The sequence below is a fragment of the Anomaloglossus baeobatrachus genome, chromosome 2, assembly GCF_048569485.1.
Source record: "Anomaloglossus baeobatrachus isolate aAnoBae1 chromosome 2, aAnoBae1.hap1, whole genome shotgun sequence".
Taxonomy (NCBI): Eukaryota; Metazoa; Chordata; class Amphibia; order Anura; family Aromobatidae; genus Anomaloglossus; species Anomaloglossus baeobatrachus.
This window is the reverse complement of record NC_134354.1, coordinates 417,228,255-417,247,316: the sequence shown is the minus strand read 5'-3', so window position 1 is coordinate 417,247,316 and position 19,062 is coordinate 417,228,255. Positions and strand designations below refer to the sequence as shown.

At 49.2% G+C, this 19,062-nt stretch overlaps 1 protein-coding gene across 2 annotated transcripts; it reads left to right on the top strand.

The window, feature by feature from the left end:
* The first annotated feature begins 753 nt into the window (after positions 1 to 753).
* On the top strand, positions 754 to 18,090 carry IQCC (IQ motif containing C). 2 transcript variants are annotated; one of them, XM_075334138.1, is made up of 5 exons: positions 754 to 838; positions 2,671 to 2,805; positions 2,883 to 4,041; positions 7,870 to 7,967; positions 17,868 to 18,090. In XM_075334138.1, exons 1-5 carry the CDS (start codon positions 800 to 802, stop codon positions 17,904 to 17,906), a joined length of 1,470 nt encoding a protein of 489 aa, XP_075190253.1. In that variant the 5' UTR covers positions 754 to 799; the 3' UTR covers positions 17,907 to 18,090. The 2 variants fall into 2 exon arrangements, with proteins under 2 accessions (XP_075190253.1, XP_075190254.1); XM_075334139.1 differs by lacking the exon at positions 17,868 to 18,090 and having other exon boundaries at positions 7,835 to 7,905.
* Positions 18,091 to 19,062: the final 972 nt, after the last annotated feature.

Here is a 19,062-nt window from a genome sequence, read left to right as displayed (position 1 = left end):
TGGTTCTGAGACATATAGGGTTAATCTGCGGTAATAAAAGATAGAAAGAGAAAGAGGAGAGGGAGAGAAGAGGGAGAAAAAGAGAGTAGGGAGAAAGAAAGAGAGATAGGAAGAGAGAGGAGAGGGAGAGGAGCCAGAGAAACAAGAGAAAGATAAGAGAGAGAGGGGAGAGGGAGAGGAGACAGAGAAACAAGAGAAAGATAAGAGAGAGAGGGGAGAGGGAGAGGAGCCAGAGAAACAAGAGAAAGATAAGAGAGAGAGAGCTCCTGGTTCTGAAACAGATATAGGGTTAATCCGCAGGTTAACAGAAGAGAAGGGGAGGAGAGAGGAGGGAGATAGAAGTGAGAGAAAGAGAGGAAAAAAGGAAAAGATGAAAGATGATGCTTCTGGGACAAATATAGGGTAAATTTGCAGGTTATATTAGAAAAGAGAAAGAGAGTGGAGGGAGGGGATGGAAAGAAAGGAGAGCAAAAGAGAGGAGAGAGCGAAGAGAGAGAAAAGAGAGGGGAAAAGAAAGAAACACATGCTGGTTCTGAGACTTTTCGGACCCTAGAGGTTCTCTGACACACTGGAGCTTGTCACAGTGAAGCTTATGACAGCGCTGACAGGTGAAAGCATCGTGAACGTGCTGCCTATGAAGAAGTATTTACGTTGCTGTGGTCTTCAATAACATGGCCGCCAGCTGACAATCGCGCAGTCTAGCAGAAGCTGAGCCATAAACTCTAGCGCTAGGAATTAAATCTGTACGTCTGACGTCATCAGAAAATGCAGGCACAGTTGCTAAGGAAACGGCGGTTGAATGATGGCGGGGGAAGAAGCCGCTGCGAGAGTCTTGCAGGTGAGGAGCTCCAGGGAGTCCTGGGAATTGGAAATGGCGGCTCACATGTTACATGACAGTATAGGTGTGAGCAGCGCACAATCCTCGGGGTCACTGCTCCGGGGCTAAAGGAAGCTTCTAGAAGACTCTCCCCACATTACAAGACGTGCATAAAGATGGGGCTATAGGGCTGTGTGGACACGGTGCGGTTTTGCTGTCTTCAGAACCTGCAGGTTTGGGCGTCTGCAGTGTGTGCACATTATAGAGCAGAACATGACATGGGAAGGAATATGTGTAATGAAGCCGCACTAGATACTGGATGTGAAATGCGATGCGATTAGCTCTGGTTATGCTGCCACCTTGTGGCTGTTTGGGGAATGCTGGCTTTTCCTGCTCACCTGAGGCTGGGACACAATGTCCCCTTCATTATCAGGAGCAGTGGGGTATTACATGTAAGGCCCTTTAAAGGGGTCTTCTGGTCGTCAATATCAGGTTGTTGGGGGTCCGACACCCCACTAATCAGCTGATATAAACTGCTGGCAGCGGGATGCAAATATTGAACAGAGCTGCGCTGTATTTGAGAATAGGGGGTGCTCTGCAGCAGGTACACCTTAACGGGCGCTGTACTGTGGCTCAGTATTCAGTGACGCTAATAACAGCTCAGATCAGCGCAGAGTGCATGTATTTGGTAGGGAGAGGGGCCTAAGAGGCAGAAAGTCTCATGTACCTGAAGACCCCCCCTCTTCCGACAAGCCTACAACCTGCCGTAACCCTCAGTCTGATGCAGCGCCGCACAATCAGCTCTACCCTCACCTACTGTATCCTCACCTATCCCTTGTAGACTGTGAGCCGTCGTGGGCAGGGACCTCTCTCCTCCTGTACCTGTCTGTGCCTTGTATTGTTTATGATTATTGTACTTGTCCCTATTAGGCTAGGTTCACATTTCCGTTAAAATGTATCAGTTACAATCCGCGGCTCTGGTAAACAACGGCATCCGTTTAGCGGATTCCATTGTGTCCCATAGAATTGTATTAGTGGCGGATTGCGACTGATTACCTTGCTTTGCATCCGCTGCGTCGCGGTCCGTCGTTTTTTGACTGACCGCCGGGCGGGAGCAACGCAGAATGTAACGTTTTTCTGGCCGTCAAAATTAACGCACTGCGCAGGAATCCGCCGCTGTCCGTCACGCTTGTAATGGATGTCTGTGGTGCTGGATTCCGTCGTAATCCGTCTTACGACGGAATCCAGCGCTGGATTCCGTCATGCTCTACTGAGCATGCCCAGCATGTTTGGCACACCCACTGGGCTGTCCCAAACACAAACGGATCATGACTGATCCGTTAAAAAACGGACGCACAGCGGATGCAACGGACGCAACTGATCACTTTTTTCACAGGATTCCTGTGAAAGGAATCCTGTGAAAAACACATCCGTTGCATCAGTTGCCAACTAAAAAACGACTGATCCGTTGCTGACGGACCTGACGGATCTAAAACAACTGAAGTGTGAACCTAGCCTTATGTATACCCCTTTCACATGTAAAGCGCCATGGAATTGATGGTGCTATAATAGATAATAATAATGTACCAGAAGACAAGGAGGCCGGGCAGTGTCATGGAAGGTGGCGCATATTTCTCAGTGCCACAAACACCTGGTCCTTATTATTATATGGCCCTTCGTTTTCAGAGTTCCTATTTTGACTGTTCATGGCTGGTTTGTGCAAATGTCCCCTATACCTTAGCTGTCACTGCCCCACTAACAAATGCAGACCGTTCTCAGTGAATATGGGCTACTGTCACTGCTGTCTGTTCTCATATCTACCCAAGTTATTAACCCTTTCTGCTCTGACAAAGGCACACATCCGTGGTTTTCTGGTCCGTCGGAATCTACACAGAGTGCATCAGGAATATTTGGATGTAGTGCGAGAGATTGAAGGAGAAGACATTGCCCTCTACCCTGGAAAGTGGCTTCTATCAATCCCACAGTTGGTGAGTATTAAGAGTTTTATTTGAATTTGCTTTTGTTTTATTTGGTTTCATCTCTAATTTTTCATTTATGCCCACAGGATAGAAGATACAAACCAAAGCCTGGTGTGCAGAAAAGGAAGGATGACCCGATGGAGAACCTAGACATAATAGAGGACGTCTCTTTTATTCAGAGAACTAAATCAGAAAGGAAAGACAGCTTTACAGATACTGTTAGCGCAAGGATTGACAACTATGTTACACAGACTGATTCTCCAGTACAAGAGGCCAGCCATACAGGGACTGATACTCCAGTACGAGAGGCCAGCCATATAGGGACTGATACTCCAGTACGAGAGGCCAGCCATATAGGGACTGATACTCCAGTACAAGAGGCCAGCCATATAGGGACTGATACTCCAGTACGAGAGGCCAGCCATATAGGGACTGATACTCCAGTACAAGAGGCCAGCCATATAGGGACTGATACTCCAGTACGAGATGCCAGCCATATAGGGACTGATACTCCAGTACGAGAGGCCAGCCATATAGGGACTGATACTCCAGTACGAGAGGCCAGCCATATAGGGACTGATACTCCAGTACGAGAGGCCAGCCATATAGGGACTGATACTCCAGTACGAGAGGCCAGCCATACAGGGACTGATACTCCAGTACGAGATGCCAGCCATACAGGGACTGATACTCCAGTACGAGATGCCAGCCATACAGGGACTGATACTCCAGTACGAGATGCCAGCCATACAGGGACTGATACTCCAGTACGAGATGCCAGCCATACAGGGACTGATACTCCAGTACGAGATGCCAGCCATACAGGGACTGATACTCCAGTACGAGATGCCAGCCATACAGGGACTGATACTCCAGTACGAGATGCCAGCCATACAGGGACTGATACTCCAGTACGAGATGCCAGCCATACAGGGACTGATACTGCAGTACGAGATGCCAGCCATACAGGGACTGATACTGCAGTACGAGATGCCAGCCATACAGGGACTGATACTCCAGTACGAGATGCCAGCCATACAGGGACTGCTACATCTGTATTAGAGATCAGCCATAAAGGGACTGATGTTCCAGTGCGGGAAGCAAGCCGTGGGAATGAGGTATTAAGGACTTATAAATGTGATATGGAGCACTGCATACCTCATTCTGACTCTGTAATGAGTTCCATTCAAAGACTGGAGCAGAGAAGAGACTGTTCATTATGGTGTGAAGAAAATGTGAATATAGGTGAGAAGGAATGGCTCAGGATTTCTTTGGCGTCTGAAATGAATACCGTATTTTTCAGACCATAAGACGCACCGGATTATAAGGTGCAGCGCATTAAGTTCATGACAGCTGCGAAAAATCCGGGGTGCAATCCGGAGTTCAGGTGAGAGCGCCGGAAATCAGCCCAGGATGTCTGCAGCTGTCATGAACTGAACCGCAATCGCCAGGGAATCAATCACTCGGCACTTGCAGTACAGTCTAGGCTGCACACCGGAGCTCAGGTGAGAGCTCCGGAGTGCAATGCAGGTACCTGAATCCAGGCCTGGCATTACTGGAGATTCCTCCGGTAGCCAGTCCGACGCTGCTCTTATATACAGTATGCTAACATGCTGTATATAAGAGCGCAGGCCGCACTGTAGAACATAAAAAACACTTTACTCACCTAAACCGGTCGCTGTGGTGCTGGTTGGCCAGATGGGCGGCGCTGTTCTCCAGGACCGGCGCCTCCTCTTTCGGCCATCTTGCTCCTCTGTCTTCTGAAGCCTTTGTGCATGACGCGTACACGTCATACACACTCGCTGGCACTGAGGTCCTGCGCAGGTGCACTTTGATCTGCCCTGCTCAAGGCAGATCAAAGCACGGTATTGTAGTGCGCCTGCGCAGGACCTCAGTGCCGGCGAGTGTGTATGACGTGGACGCGTCATGCACACAGGCTGCAGAAGCCGGAGGAGCAAGATGGCCGAAAGAGGAGGCGCCGGTCCCGGAGAACAGCGCCGCTCATCTGGTCAACCAGCATCGGAGCCACCGGTTTAGGTGAGTAAGCATGTCTCTTAACAGGAGGCATAATGCTCGCTTGTATTCATATACAAGGCACATCGGACTATAAGGCGCACTTTCGATTTCTGAGAAAATCATAGGCTTTTATGTGCGCCTTATAGTCCGAAAAATACGGTACTATTGCTTACCTTTTTATATTGACTGATAAAAGTGATTATCATCGCTGACGTTCTCGGATATGTATGCTCTTGAAACACTCCACCCTCCAGCCATGAAAATGTATAGACAAAAATATATATTATCGTTTCAGGTTTTTTAAAGAAGTGGTTGATCCCTTTTCATTACTGGTCACATCGATATTCTGTTGAGAAACAAGGTTTCTCTCAAATACCTTGTGTTGCCAATAGTACCTGTGAGCGGCTATTGCGGACCGCTCACCCCCTTCATGTGACCCCTGGGCTCTGTGACCTCTGATGTCACGTCAACTTAGGCGGGCCTAATCTAATTTGTATTCATCAGAATACAAATGTACGTCACAATTTTCAGATTTATATTTTTAAAATATTTAGAAAACCACGTATCATTCCTTTACACTTCACAAATACTTGCGACTTTGTGTTTGGTATATCACATAAAATACATTTGTTTGTTGATTAAACATGAAAAAAAATATAGAAAAGTTCATGGGGTATGAATACTTTTTCAAGGCACTGTTTTGATCTTTTTTTTGCACGTGTGATTGTAGTGTTTGTTGTAAACACTCCATGTATCACCATACAACTTGGTAAGATGTATTTTATACATGTGTAACCAAATGTGAAGTCGTGTTTAGTGGTAGAATATTGATTATGCATTGCTTGACTAGTGCTTACGGGCAATCAGTAACTTAGATCCACAATTGAAGGATTGATTGATACAGATAGTATTGGGAGGGTATGTGGGTGGGAGGGTGTATTCCTACCTTAAAGGGAACCTGTCACATGTAAAAACACGTGCAGATATGGGGCTAATGTACAGGCTAATAGGCTTCTGACACCATGTGGCCACCGTACAGAGAGCCCAGGTGTCGTTAGGATTTTAACTTTATTCTTCCTGGCAGCCTCGGGCTTTCAGTCATAGGGACGCTGCCAGTGCATTTCAGTCTGCACTCAGTGCATAGTGAGTGTCGGCTGTTATCATGTGTATGGCACTGACACAATGCTAAGCTAGTTGTCAGTCAGTGCCGGAGGCGTTGTTACACTGAGCGGCCACTGAAACTGCGCCAGCTGCAACCCTATAACTGAAAGCCTGAAGAATCATCTTCATTGTCTCCCGACAGTGGGGCTCTCAGTGCGGCGTCAGAGCGCTATTAACCCATAGTGTAATCCCATATCTGCAGGTTAATAGTCTTTTTTTTACATGACAAGCTCCCTTTAGGTTATGGTATACATACCGTATTTTTCGCTTTATAAGACGCACTTTTCCTCCCCAAATTTTGGCAGGAAAATGGGGGGTGCGTCTTATAAAGCGGTAGCGGGGGGGGGGGGGGTCCTGTCTGAGGCGATCGGGCGGGTGCCTGTGGCTGCATGCAAGCGGCCGGGTACCTGTACTTGCATGCAGCGGCAGCCGGGTACCCGTGGCTGTATGCGGGCGGCAGCGGGTGCTGTGTGGGGTCGGCAGCCAGGTACCTGTGCTTGCATGCGGTGGCAGACGGGTACCCATGGCTGTGTGCGGGCGGCAGCCGGGTGCTGTGTGCGAGCGGCAGTCGGGTGCCCGTGCAGGTACCCGGCTGCCGCCCTCACACAGTCACCCATCTGCCACTCTGTGCATGCGGGGCGGGCGGCTGTGCAGCTTACCAGTTGTCCGCGGTCCCACTTTCAAATGATGGCGCCGGTGGAGCTCTTGGATGAGAGCTCCATCTGCGCACGCGCTGCTCCGGGAGTCAGCGCGTGCGCAGATGCAGCCCTTGGATGAGAGCTCCATCTGCGCATGCGTCGCTCCGGGCGCCATTACTTGAATCGGGACCGCGGACACACTCCACCACTGAGCCGTCGCCGCCGCTCCCACCACTGAGCCGCCGCCGCTGCCACCACTGAACCGGGACCGCGGACACACGCCACCACTGAGCAGTCCCTGCCGCTGCCACCACTGAGCAGTTGCCGCCGCTCCCACCACTGAGCCGCCGCCGCCGCTGCCACCACTGAACCGGGACCGCGGACACACGCCACCACTGAGCAGTCCCTGCCGCTGCCACCACTGAGCAGTTGCCGCCGCTCCCACCACTGAGCCGCCGCTGCCACCACTGAACCGGGACCGCGGACACTCACTGCACCGGCCTGCTGCACGGCTCACACGCCACGGCTGCTGCCGCCACCACGGACCCCACGGATCCTGCCACCGCGGACGCCACCGCGCCTGCAACCACGGACGCCACGGCACCTGCAACCACGGACCCCGCTGCCACTGACCTGCCGCGCCTGCCAGCACAACCTGTGCCTCCTGTGACCCCGCTTCACCACCACTGCTGCCCCCCTCCGGTAAGAGAACACCGGAGTATAAGACGGACCCCATTTTTCTTTTTTTTACCTTTTTTTATGTCTAAGTTTGGGGTGCGTCTTATATTCCGGTGCGTCTTATAAAGCGAAAAATACGGTAGTTAAGATTACATCAGATCCTAGGATGCATCATATGTTACAAGGAATTTTCAGAGCCAAGATTAGTTTTTAGTATCCTAATAGTAACACCTCTCATTGGCATGAAGAACAAGGCACCAGTCGCACACTTCTAGGCACAATGGCTTCCTAGCAGCTGAATGTACCCCTTTATAAACCAGTTTTGGTCCGTCCAACATATTTTAGGAGCCTTTCTTCAGGGTTGGGATCAATGTGACAAGCCTTCTACGGTGAAGGACCTGGGGGGATTATAGTGCCCTCGTGGCTTAGTGGCTGCACATCGGATACATTAGTTTTGTTAGTTGGGCGTCACGGATATAAACTATATGCAGTAATGTCTGAATGTATGCATTATTTAGTAGGGTATTTTTCTGTTTACCTTACAGCATATCTTCTTATGTTATTTTGTACTTGATGCTAGAGATCACCATGAAAACTGCGGATGAGCTAAGGAAGCACAGACGTCATTTAGCGATGGAAATCTTGTGGGTACAACAAGCAATCGCCAGTAGAAAGAATGTAAGTAGCTAATTTACTCCTCATGGTGCTTAGTCACCTTCTAGCTCTATGTCTACCTAGGTTTGTATTAGAAAAAAAACAAAACAGCATGTTAACCCATTCACTCCCAAGCCTGTTTTCTTCTTCCTGATCAGGCCAAATTTTTCAGTTCTGACTAGTGTCACTTTATGATGTAATAACTCTGAAACTCTGCAACAGATCCCGGTGATTCTGAGATTTTTTTTTTTGTTTTTTTTGTGACACCTTGTACTTCATGTCAATGGTAAATTTAGGTCAATATGATTTACATTCATGTAAAACTCAGAAGGGAAGGAGCCCCATATTGGAATGCAGGGTTTGCTGGATGGTATGCGAGTGCCATGACACATTGGCAGAGCCTCTGACAGGTCAGAAAAGCAGACCCCCTCCCATAAGTGACCCCATTTTACAAACTACACCCCTTTTAATGAATTCATCTGGTCGTGCAGTGAGCACGTAGTCATAACAGGAGTTTCACAGAAGTTTATACTACTGGGCGGTGAAGAAAAAATAAGTACCGTATTTTTTGGATTATAAGAATTTGGGAGGAAAATGAGGTATGCATCTTAAAATCCGAATTTAGTTTACCGGGGGGTGGTGAAGAGGGGTCAAAGGAGGCAGGGGCAGTGCTATGCGGTGTGCTGCCCACGCTGGTTTGTGCGGCTCTGCTCCGTGCGGGGCTGCTCTGCTCCGTGTGAGGCTGCTCTGTTCTGCCCTGTGCGGAGCTGCTCTGTGCGGCGGGTGGTCATTCTGAAGATGTCGGCGGTCAGGGCTTCAAATAATGGCGCCTAGAGTCAGCGCGTGCGCAGATGGAACTCTCAGCTCAAGCTCTCATCTGCGCACGCGCGGACTCCGGTTGCCATTGTTTGAAGCTCTCACCACCGACCGCTGACATCTTCAGAATGGCCGGTGACTCACTGCCTCCCACGTAACCAGCCCTACACAGTAGAGCCGCGTCGCCATCCCTGCACAGAGCAGAGCCGCGTCGCCATCCCTGCACAGAGCAGAGCCGCGTCGCCATCCCTGCACAGAGCAGAGCCGCGTCGCCATCCCTGCACAGAGCAGAGCCGCGTCGCCATCCCTGCACAGAGCAGCGCCCGCAGTGAGTATCTGAACCCCGAACCCCCTCTGTACCACTGGCAGCATTGCAGTTACTCCAGTACTGCCCCTGCCTCCTGTGACCCTCGCTTTGCTGCTCCCCCTTCTCCCTGATAAAACACCGGATTATAAAACGAACCCTATTTTTTTTTTTTTTTTTTTTTTCTCTACCTTTTTTTTTTTTTCTCTCCAAACTTGAGGTGCATCTTATAATCCAGTGCATCTTATAAAACGAAACATACGGTACATTTTTACCATTTAAAATGATGTGTGAGCCCCAGATTTTCCATTTTCTCAAGGGAAAAGTAAAAATGGCACTAAAATTTGTCACACAATTTCTGCTGATCGTGGCAATACACCCTCTATTGTATAGGATTTTTTTTTTTTTATATAATATAAATATGCCGCTCAGTATTTAGTAAAAGTAATAAGATGGCTTTATTAGTTTTGTCAGTAAGATTACAGCAATGTCATGTTTATATATGTTTCAATGTTTTGCCTCTTTTTACACAATAAAAACAATTTTATAGAAAAAAAAGTGTTATTTTGGTATATTGTGAAAGCTATAGCGTTTTTATTTTTCTGCTGACAGATAAAGGGGTCTTGTATTTTTGCAGGATGATGGTTTCAGTGATACTATTTTTATCTACTTTTGACCTTTTGAATGCGTTTTGTTTGACTTTTTTTAGCGGTTTGATGAAAAAACATGTTTTGCCCCGTTTTGTTTTTTTTTTTTCTCCTTTTATTAACGATGTTCACTGAAAGGGTTAACTAATGTGATAGTTTTTCTTTATCGTTCCTATGGGAGACCCAGACATTGGGTGTATAGCTTCTGCCTCCGGAGGACACACAAAGTACTACACTCAAAAGTGTAGCTCCTCCCTCCGGGCTATATACACCCCCTGGATGACAATCTAACCAGTTCAACGCTTTGTGTTCAGGAGGCACACACACACACATGCATTCTCTTTTTTATTTTCATTTTTATTTTGATTTTAAAGATATGGAAGAAAAGCGGGTCCAGTCTGGACTCCCGGCATGTCCCTTCTCACCCCACTGTGTCGGCGGTGCTGTTAAGGTTGACTTTACAAGGCTGGAGCCTTCACATGCCGCGCTCCTTCAACACCCTCTGAGAGGCTCTGGTTTGAAGTGGGAGCCGTCTCGGTCCTCTCTGCTTGCAGGAGACCGGCTCCATCCGCAGCCCTGTCTGGTTCCTGCTGGAAGGAGCGTTAACCCCCCTCAGGGACTGGCCCTGCGTCTCAAAGCTAAGTATTGAGACGTTTTTCAGGGGTCCCGGGTACTTTTATTAGGGGGAAAGTATGTTTTTTGTGGAGACGCAGGCTTTACTATTAATTCCGGCCGGTTCTGGGGGTTTCCCCTGAGAACCGCGCCGAAGGTGCCTGCTCGTCGGCCGCATGTTAAAATCTAGGCCCCGGCTTCTGTTTGGGCCTAGTTTCGGTTTCATCTTCCCCTACATGTCATTCATGCTGGGGAATGGAGTGGCGCCGCCCACCGGCCGTCCAGCAGAGGGGAGGACACTCCTCTCTGAGGAGATGTTTCCCTCCCCTGCATCTCTCCTTAGCCCTCCGGTTTCCCGCTCTTGAGCTAATCCACGCCCCCCCTCCTCCTCCCAGCGCCATTTTCTCAGCGTTTATCACACTGATCGGCGCTGGCTGCTGATCCTGCTGCTTTCCAGGAAGGCTGACGCTTTACTGGGGTCCGAGCTGTGGAATCCGGAGGGCACACAGAGAGCGGGCTGGTAAGCCACAACCTCTGGTTGTGGGCTTTATTATACACTCTCAGGACATTCTATAGGAGTGTATTATTACTGCAGAGCTTCCACCTCAGCAGCATGTCTGTCACCCGGAGCAAGACTGCAAAGCTGTATGCTATATGCACTGCATGTAAGCTCATTCTGCCAGAGCCAAGCACATACCCACACTGTGATACCTGTGCTAACATGGTTGTGTCTCAGCCTGGAGCCTCCTCAGGGGTCTCTCAGGCTGCTCCGGCCCCGGTGGCTGAACCCCCGGCTTGGGTAGCAGCGTTTTCTAAGGCTATCTCACAGTCCTTTGCCGACTCCATGGGACAGCTGTCCCGGACTCTGCTGACCATGCATCAGCCCCCTTCTCAGGGAGCCTCTGCTGCGCCGAGCTCCGCAGAGCTCTCATAGCATGTCCTAGGACCCCGTCCCCCCAAACGGAGACGCAGGGACCCTTCTCCTTCCTCGTCCCGCGGCTCTGATTCACGAGCCGAGGTGCAGGGCGAGGAGGATTCGTTTACTGCGGGCTCAGACGCTACCTCTATGTACCCCATTGACTTGTCTGAGGGTGATGCGGATGTTAGTGACCTGATTGCGTCCATTAACTCCGTACTGAACCTCAACCCACCAGAGTCAGAGGAACAAGCCTCTCTGGTAGAGATACACCAGTTTGCCTCACCTAAGAGAGCTAGGAGTACGTTTTTTAACCACTCCGCTTTTCAGGCCACTGTCTCCAAGCCCAGGGCCTGTCCTGACAAACGTTTTCCGAAGCGTAGTTCTGATGACCGTTTTCCTTTTCCACCAGAGGTGGTTAAGGAATGGGCTCAGTCCCCAAAAGTAGACCCTCCGGTCTCCAGAATCTCAGCCCGCACAGTCGTAGCTGTGGCTGATGGCACTTCTCTTAAGGATCCCACTGACCGCCAGGTTGACCTTTTGGCCAAGTCTGTATTTGAGGCGGCAGGAGCCTCGTTCTCCCCGTCTTTTGCGGCAGTGTGGGCTCTTAAGGCGGTCTCTGCCTCTCTGGCAGAGATACATTCCCTCACCAGGGACTCTATACCTGAGATGGATGCTTTAACTTCCCAAGTTTCAGCCTTTTCATCCTACGCCATGTCTGCCATCCTGGAGGCTTCTCACCGCACGGCGGTGGCCTCCGCTAACTCCCTCGCGATCCGCAGGATCTTGTGGCTTCGAGAGTGGAAAGCAGACGCTTCCTCTAAGAAGTACCTTGCGAGTCTCCCTTTTGCTGGGTCCCGGCTGTTTGGTGAACAACTGGATGACATTATTAAGGAAGCTACTGGCGAGAAGAGTACTTCCTTGCCACAAACTAAAACCAGGAAACCTGTCCAGGGCAGGAACCAATCGAGGTTTCGTTCCTTTCGTTCCTCTAACTGGTCATCCTCTAAGCCCTCTTCCTCGTCCACTACCGCAGCAAAGGATCGTAAGCCCAACTGGCGCGCGAAGCCGCGTCCTCAAAAGACCGGAGGAGCCGCTGCCACTAAGGCAGCCCCCTCTTGACTATCTGGCTGCGCCAGCAACGTCCTTGGTCGGTGGCAGGCTCTCCCGCTTTGGCGACGTGTGGTTTCAACACGTCTCCGATCAGTGGGTGCGGGATATCATCTCCCACGGCTACAGGATAGAATTTTCTTCCAGCCCGCCAAACAGATTTTTTCTGTCCACCCCCCCCCTGCTCCAAAGCCGCCGCCTTTTCTCAGGCCGTGGCTTCCCTGCAGGCCAACGGTGTAATTGTTCCGGTTCCCGCCCGGGAACGGTTCAGCGGTTTCTACTCAAACCTTTTTCTAGTCCCCAAGAAGGACGGTTCCTTCCGGCCCATCCTGGATCTCAAGCTTCTCAACAAGCATGTTCAGGTGCGGCGCTTTCGCATGGAATCTCTGAGATCGGTCATTGCCTCAATGACCCAAGGAGATTTTCTAGCATCCATCGACATCAGAGATGCCTATCTCCATGTGCCTATTGCGGTTTCACACCAGCGTTGGCTACGCTTTGCAATCGGAGAGGAACATTTCCAATTCGTGGCTCTCCCCTTCGGGTTAGCCACGGCCCCTCGAATATTCACCAAGGTCATGGCAGCAGTGGTTGCGGTTCTGCACCTCCAGGGGTTGGCAGTGATTCCTTACCTGGACGACCTTCTAGTCAAGGCCTCATCCAGTGCAGACTGCCAGCGGAGTGTCTCACTCACTCTCGCCATGCTCGTTCAGTTCGGGTGGCTTGTCAACCTGCCCAAGTCCACTCTGACCCCGACCCAGGTACTTTTGTACCTAGGGATGCAATTCGAGACTCTGCCGGCACTTGTCAAGTTGCCCTTAGTCAAAAAGCAGTCCCGTCGTCTGGCGGTGCGCTCTCTGCTGAGGCACCGCCGTCATTCCATCAGACACCTCATGCAGGTGCTGGGTCAGATGGTGGCGTCAATGGAAGCGGTTCCCTTTGCCCAGTTCCATTTGCGTCCCCTGCAGCTGGACATTCTCCGCTGTTGGGACAAGCGGATCTCTTCCTTGCACAGGCTGGTGGCTCTGTCGTCACAAACCAGGAGCTCCCTTCAGTGGTGGCTTCGGCCCCTCTCTCTGTCTCAGGGGCGCTCCTTCCTGACTCCGTCCTGGGTGATTCTCACCACGGATGCCAGCCTCTCCGGTTGGGGAGCAGTATTTCTCCATCACCGAGCACAGGGCACTTGGACTCCGTCCGAATTAGCCCTCTCGATCAATGTGCTGGAGATCAGAGCTGTGTTTCTAGCCCTCCTAGCCTTTCACCACCTGTTGGCGGGCAGGCACATTCGAGTTCAGTCGGACAACGCGACAGCGGTTGCCTACATCAATCACCAGGGCGGGACTCGCAGCCGTCTGGCGATGTTGGAGGTTCAACGAATCCTCCAGTGGACGGAGGACTCCAAGTCAACCATATCTGCAGTCCACATCCCAGGCATAGAAAACTGGGAGGCCGATTATCTCAGCCGTCAAACTGTAGACAGCGGCGAGTGGGCCCTGCATCCATCGGTGTTCAGATCAATCTGCCGCAAGTGGGGCACTCCGGAAGTAGATCTGATGGCATCCCGGCACAACAACAAGGTTCCGGTTTACGTGGCTCGCTCCCACGATCCTCAAGCCTTCGCAGCGGACGCACTGGTTCAAGATTGGTCTCAGTTCCGTCTGGCCTATGTGTTCCCCCCTCTAGCTCTCTTGCCCAGGGTTCTGCGCAAGATCAGAATGGAGGGCCATCGAGTCATACTCATTGCTCCGGACTGGCCCAGGCGAGCTTGGTACCCAGACCTGCTCCGTCTGTCCGTAGAGGTGCCGTGGCATCTCCCGGACCGCCCAGACCTTCTCGCTCAAGGTCCGTTCTTCCGCCAGAATTCTGCGGCTCTCAGATTGACGGCGTGGCTCTTGAGTCCTGGATCCTGACGGCTTCAGGCATTCCCGCTGAGGTCATCTCCACTATGACTCAGGCTCGGAAGTCTTCCTCTGCTAGGATTTACCACAGGACTTGGAGGATTTTCCTGTCCTGGTGTTGCTCTTCCGAGCATACTCCTTGGCCGTTCTCCTTGCCGACCATCCTGTCTTTTCTACAGTCCGGTCTACAGCTTGGACTGTCCCTCAATTCACTCAAGGGACAGGTGTCGGCTCTGTCGGTTTTGTTCCAGCGGCGTATCGCCCGACTGGCTCAGGTGCGCACCTTCATGCAGGGCGCATCTCACATCATTCCTCCTTACCGGCGGCCCTTGGATCCCTGGGACCTTAATCTAGTCCTTACGGCCTTACAGAAACCCCCCTTTGAGCCTCTCAGGGAGGTTCCCTTGTTCAGACTTTCACAGAAAGTTGTTTTTCTAGTAGCCATAACCTCTCTCAGGAGAGTTTCTGATTTGGCTGCGCTCTCTTCGGAATCCCCCTTTTTGGTGTTTCACCAAGACAAGGTGGTTCTTCGTCCGACTCCGGACTTTCTCCCTAAGGTGGTGTCTTCTTTCCACCTTAACCAGGACATTTCATTGCCTTCTCTTTGTCCGGCCCCTGTGCATCGCTTTGAGAAGGCGTTGCATTCCTTAGATTTGGTGCGGGCGCTCCGAATCTATGTGTCACGCACCGCCGTGTTTAGGCGGTGCACCTCACTTTTTGTGCTAACCACTGGTCAGCGCAAGGGTCTCGCTGCTTCTAAACCGACCCTAGCTCGTTGGATCAGGTCGGCTATCACCGATGCCTACCAGTGTTCTCAGGTGCCTCCCCCGCCGGGGATTAAGGCGCACTCGACCAGAGCTGTCGGTGCCTCCTGGGCTTTCAGGCACCAGGCTACGGCTCAGCAGGTTTGTCAGGCTGCCACTTGGTCCAGTCTGCACACCTTTTCGAAGCACTACCAAGTGCATGCTCATGCTTCGGCAGATGCGAGCTTGGGCAGACGCATTCTTCAGGCGGCTGTCGCCCATTTGTGAAGTTAGGTTTTGCCTACTTCTCAGTTTGGTTTATTTCCCACCCATGGACTGCTTTGGAACGTCCCAATGTCTGGGTCTCCCATAGGAACGATAAAGAAAAAGAGAATTTTGTTTACTTACCGTAAATTCTTTTTCTTATAGTTCCGACATGGGAGACCCAGCACCCTCCCTGTTGCCTGTTGGCAGTTTTTTGTTCCGTGTGTTTTCACCGGCTGTTGTTAGTAGACAGAGTTCCGGTCTTTTCCGAGTTTTACTCTATCTCTACTTATGGGTGGATGTCCTCCTTCAGCTTTTGCACTGAACTGGTTAGATTGTCATCCAGGGGGTGTATATGCTCGGAGGGAGGAGCTACACTTTTGAGTGTAGTACTTTGTGTGTCCTCTGGAGGCAGAAGCTATACACCCAATGTCTGGGTCTCCCATTTCGGAACTATAAGAAAAAGAATTTACGGTAAGTAAACAAAATTCTCTTTTTTTATAGATCGGATCATTTTGGATATGGCAGTAGCAAATATGTGGACTTTTTATATTTGTTATTGCATAAGCACGTGTATTTATTGTTGTATTTTTTTTTATTTTCTGTGATTTCTTTATATTTTTACATTCTATTTTTTTTTCTTTTTTATTACTTAGCCCCTCTATGGGTCTTTAAATTTCTATTTCTGATCACTGCTCTAATGCACTGTATTGCATTAGAGCGGTCAGTGTTACACTAACAAACGCCTTTTAGACCTCCGGCTGCCCTGAAAACCAACGGGTCCTCGCGATCGAGTTGTGGGGGTTCCGATGGGATGAAAGAGGGAACATCCTCCTTCTTTCAACCTTTTATAAATGCTGCGATCCCTACTGATCTTGGCATTTATATGGTTAAACCATGCAGAACAGGCACTGTCCCTGGCTATTGCAGTAGGTGCTTGGCTGTCACACAGCTCCGGTGCCTACATAATCACCAGGACTGTTAAAATTTGCAACAGAAACCCACACATAGTTAAACAGAGAACAAAGCCATCTCAGGGAGTTGTAAAGAAATATATACAAAATAAATTTCCCTCATTGGCACCATGTGAAGGTTGGACTACTGCATGGGCAAATCGCTAACAATTGTAGAAAAAGGGGTAAAGGAAATGATCAAACGCCCAATTATAAATATGCAAACGTTTATTATTGATGCAGACACAAAATTGAGTGGAGAAAGACACAACAATCACAGATATTAAAATCAAAACCCCACAGAGACCACAGGCCCGTCCTGTACCTTTCATTGGTCAACCCGACGGCCGTTTTGGTAATAAAGATTACCTTCGTCAGGGGCCGGTAATCTTTATTACCGAAACGGCCGTCGGGTTGACCAGCGGCGCCCGCCTTTCCATCTGTGTACCCAGCACTTGACCTTTCTAAGTTATCTTTGATGGTTTATATATATATTTTTGGGGGCTTTATCTCTTCTTTTGCTCCTTTGCTCACTATACTAACACTCATAATATATATGGAATTGTCAATGCATATATAGGTCCTATTAAGTGGCTGGTGACACCGTGTGGTGAATGCGAGTATTACATCACCTATAATTAAATTATCCACTTCATGCTCAATCAAAAGTACAGGACGGGCCTGTGGTCTCTGTGGGGTTTTGATTTTAATATCTGTGATTGTTGTGTCTTTCTCCACTCACTTTGTGTCTGCATCAATAATAAACGTTTGCATATTTATAATTGGGCATTTGTTTCCTTTACCCCTTTTTCTATAATCACCAGGATGTAGCGGTATGCCCATTTGCGGGAATACGTTGCATCCAGTGTCGGGAAGTGATTAAAGAGACTGTCGGGTTGTTTTTGGTGACTACTATTCTCAGCCTGAAACCTAACTGGCATCAGCGTCACTTATATATCAGATGTGATTCCCTTTAATCTGAGCTGTAAATGTATTTAATTTTCCTAATCTCTGTTGCCATGTATTACAGGAAAAACAGATTCTTCACATAATGGTGTTTAGTGTAAATTGCTGGCTTGCAAGGACTTTCTTGGTTTGAGCTCAATTTCTGCAGAATTCCTTTGTCCATAGATTGCTGAATCCTGATGGCAGACAATGTGCACATTATCAGGATTCAGCTCTGTTGCCTGTTTGAACTGGTGTCTTTTGACCTCAAGTATGCAATTTGCATACTTGGTCATGTGCTTCTCATGTCCTTTTTTTCCAATAGAACATTAATAGATGCAAGAAAAGTGACTAGTCGGCACGTGACCGCAACCATGCAAATCACATACTTGCGGTTACATAGTCACCATCTCAAGCTGGCAACAGAGCAAAATCCTGATAATGTGAGCATTTCCCACTGTCAGGATTCAGCAATCCATAAGCACACAATGTCTGCAGAAATTTAGCTGAAACCCGGAAAAAACACACACAAGTTTCATGCATCATTAAAAATAGACATGTGCGTTCTCTTTATAGAAGACTGTTTTACTGTGAAACGCCCCGAGAAATGAAGGATCCGTCTTTTCCTGAGTACTTCATATATATTCTCCTGACTTGTTCTTTTCCAATAAGCGTCTCCTTCTGTGGTTATGTAATGACATTTCTTTTCTCCACAGTATCTTATGGTAAGGCGGACGTTGGGAGCCTGTGATTGATTTTCTTACAGAAGTCTTCTCGAAGCCAGACCGTTAACTGTACCAGGAGTTTGACACTTCAAGACCATAGTCGCAGTGTTTATCATGGAGCATCGACCATCGTGTCCTTCACTATATTTTCCAGTATTGTCCCTGCTGACAAAATAACAATAGACTTTTTATATATTAATAATTGTTTATAAATATGAGAAATTAGTAATAAATACCTAATTTATTGCATGTCTGTTTTTTTAGTCTTTAAAGTAGCAGTTATGAATCGTCACATGGAATAAGTTCACTCTACTTTCTTTGTATGAGGGTACGCCCACACAAGCGTGAAAATATGACGACTGCAATGCGAGAAAATCTTGCATTGCATTCGGGCCTATGTTAGTCAATGAGGGAGAGCAGTTGGTCAGCTTTTCTCATATGCAGATTCTGGATGCGAGAAAAGCGGCAGCATGCTGCGATTTTCTGCTAGAGCCGTATCCCTCGCACCCATTCAAGTGTATGAGTGCGAGAGATACATTGGACCTCACGCGGATGTTATCCCAGTGCAGTGCGATATACGCACAGGCTGACAATGTAGGAGATGGGGAGGGGGGGGGAAATTAACCCCTCCCTCTCCTCCGCAGCGCCCGTCCTTCAGCGTCACAGCTATGACCTGATCGCAAGATCGGTTCACAGTCGCAAGACACTCGGCTCATGCAGCAGAGCCTGAGCCGGGGGTCATTAGCATATCGCATCCGTTGCTCTCGCATCGGATGCCATACGCTCGTCTGAGTCCAGCCTAACAGACGTTAACGCTGCACTTTTGTCAAACTGTATTTTGCACAATATTCAAAGTGTTAAATATGCAAAACGTCAAAAAGCGTGTTTTTTTTTTTCTTTTTTTTTCTTCAATACAAGACTGACAGATTTTGTTTGCTTTTGCTGAGAATCTTATGAAATAGGAAGACATCTCTCAATGCCAGCTTTGGAGTTGGTTTCCTTTCATGCATTGGCTCTGCATACCTTATCAGCCCAGTCTCAACCAGACGTGCTCAGTACATACCTTGACTTTCACCTATTAAATCTTTTGGGCATTATGCACCTTGCCAGCTTGATACCATACTTGCCGGGTTATCCTACTGATAAAGATTGCTATCCTCGCACACAGACTTGATATTGCTATGGT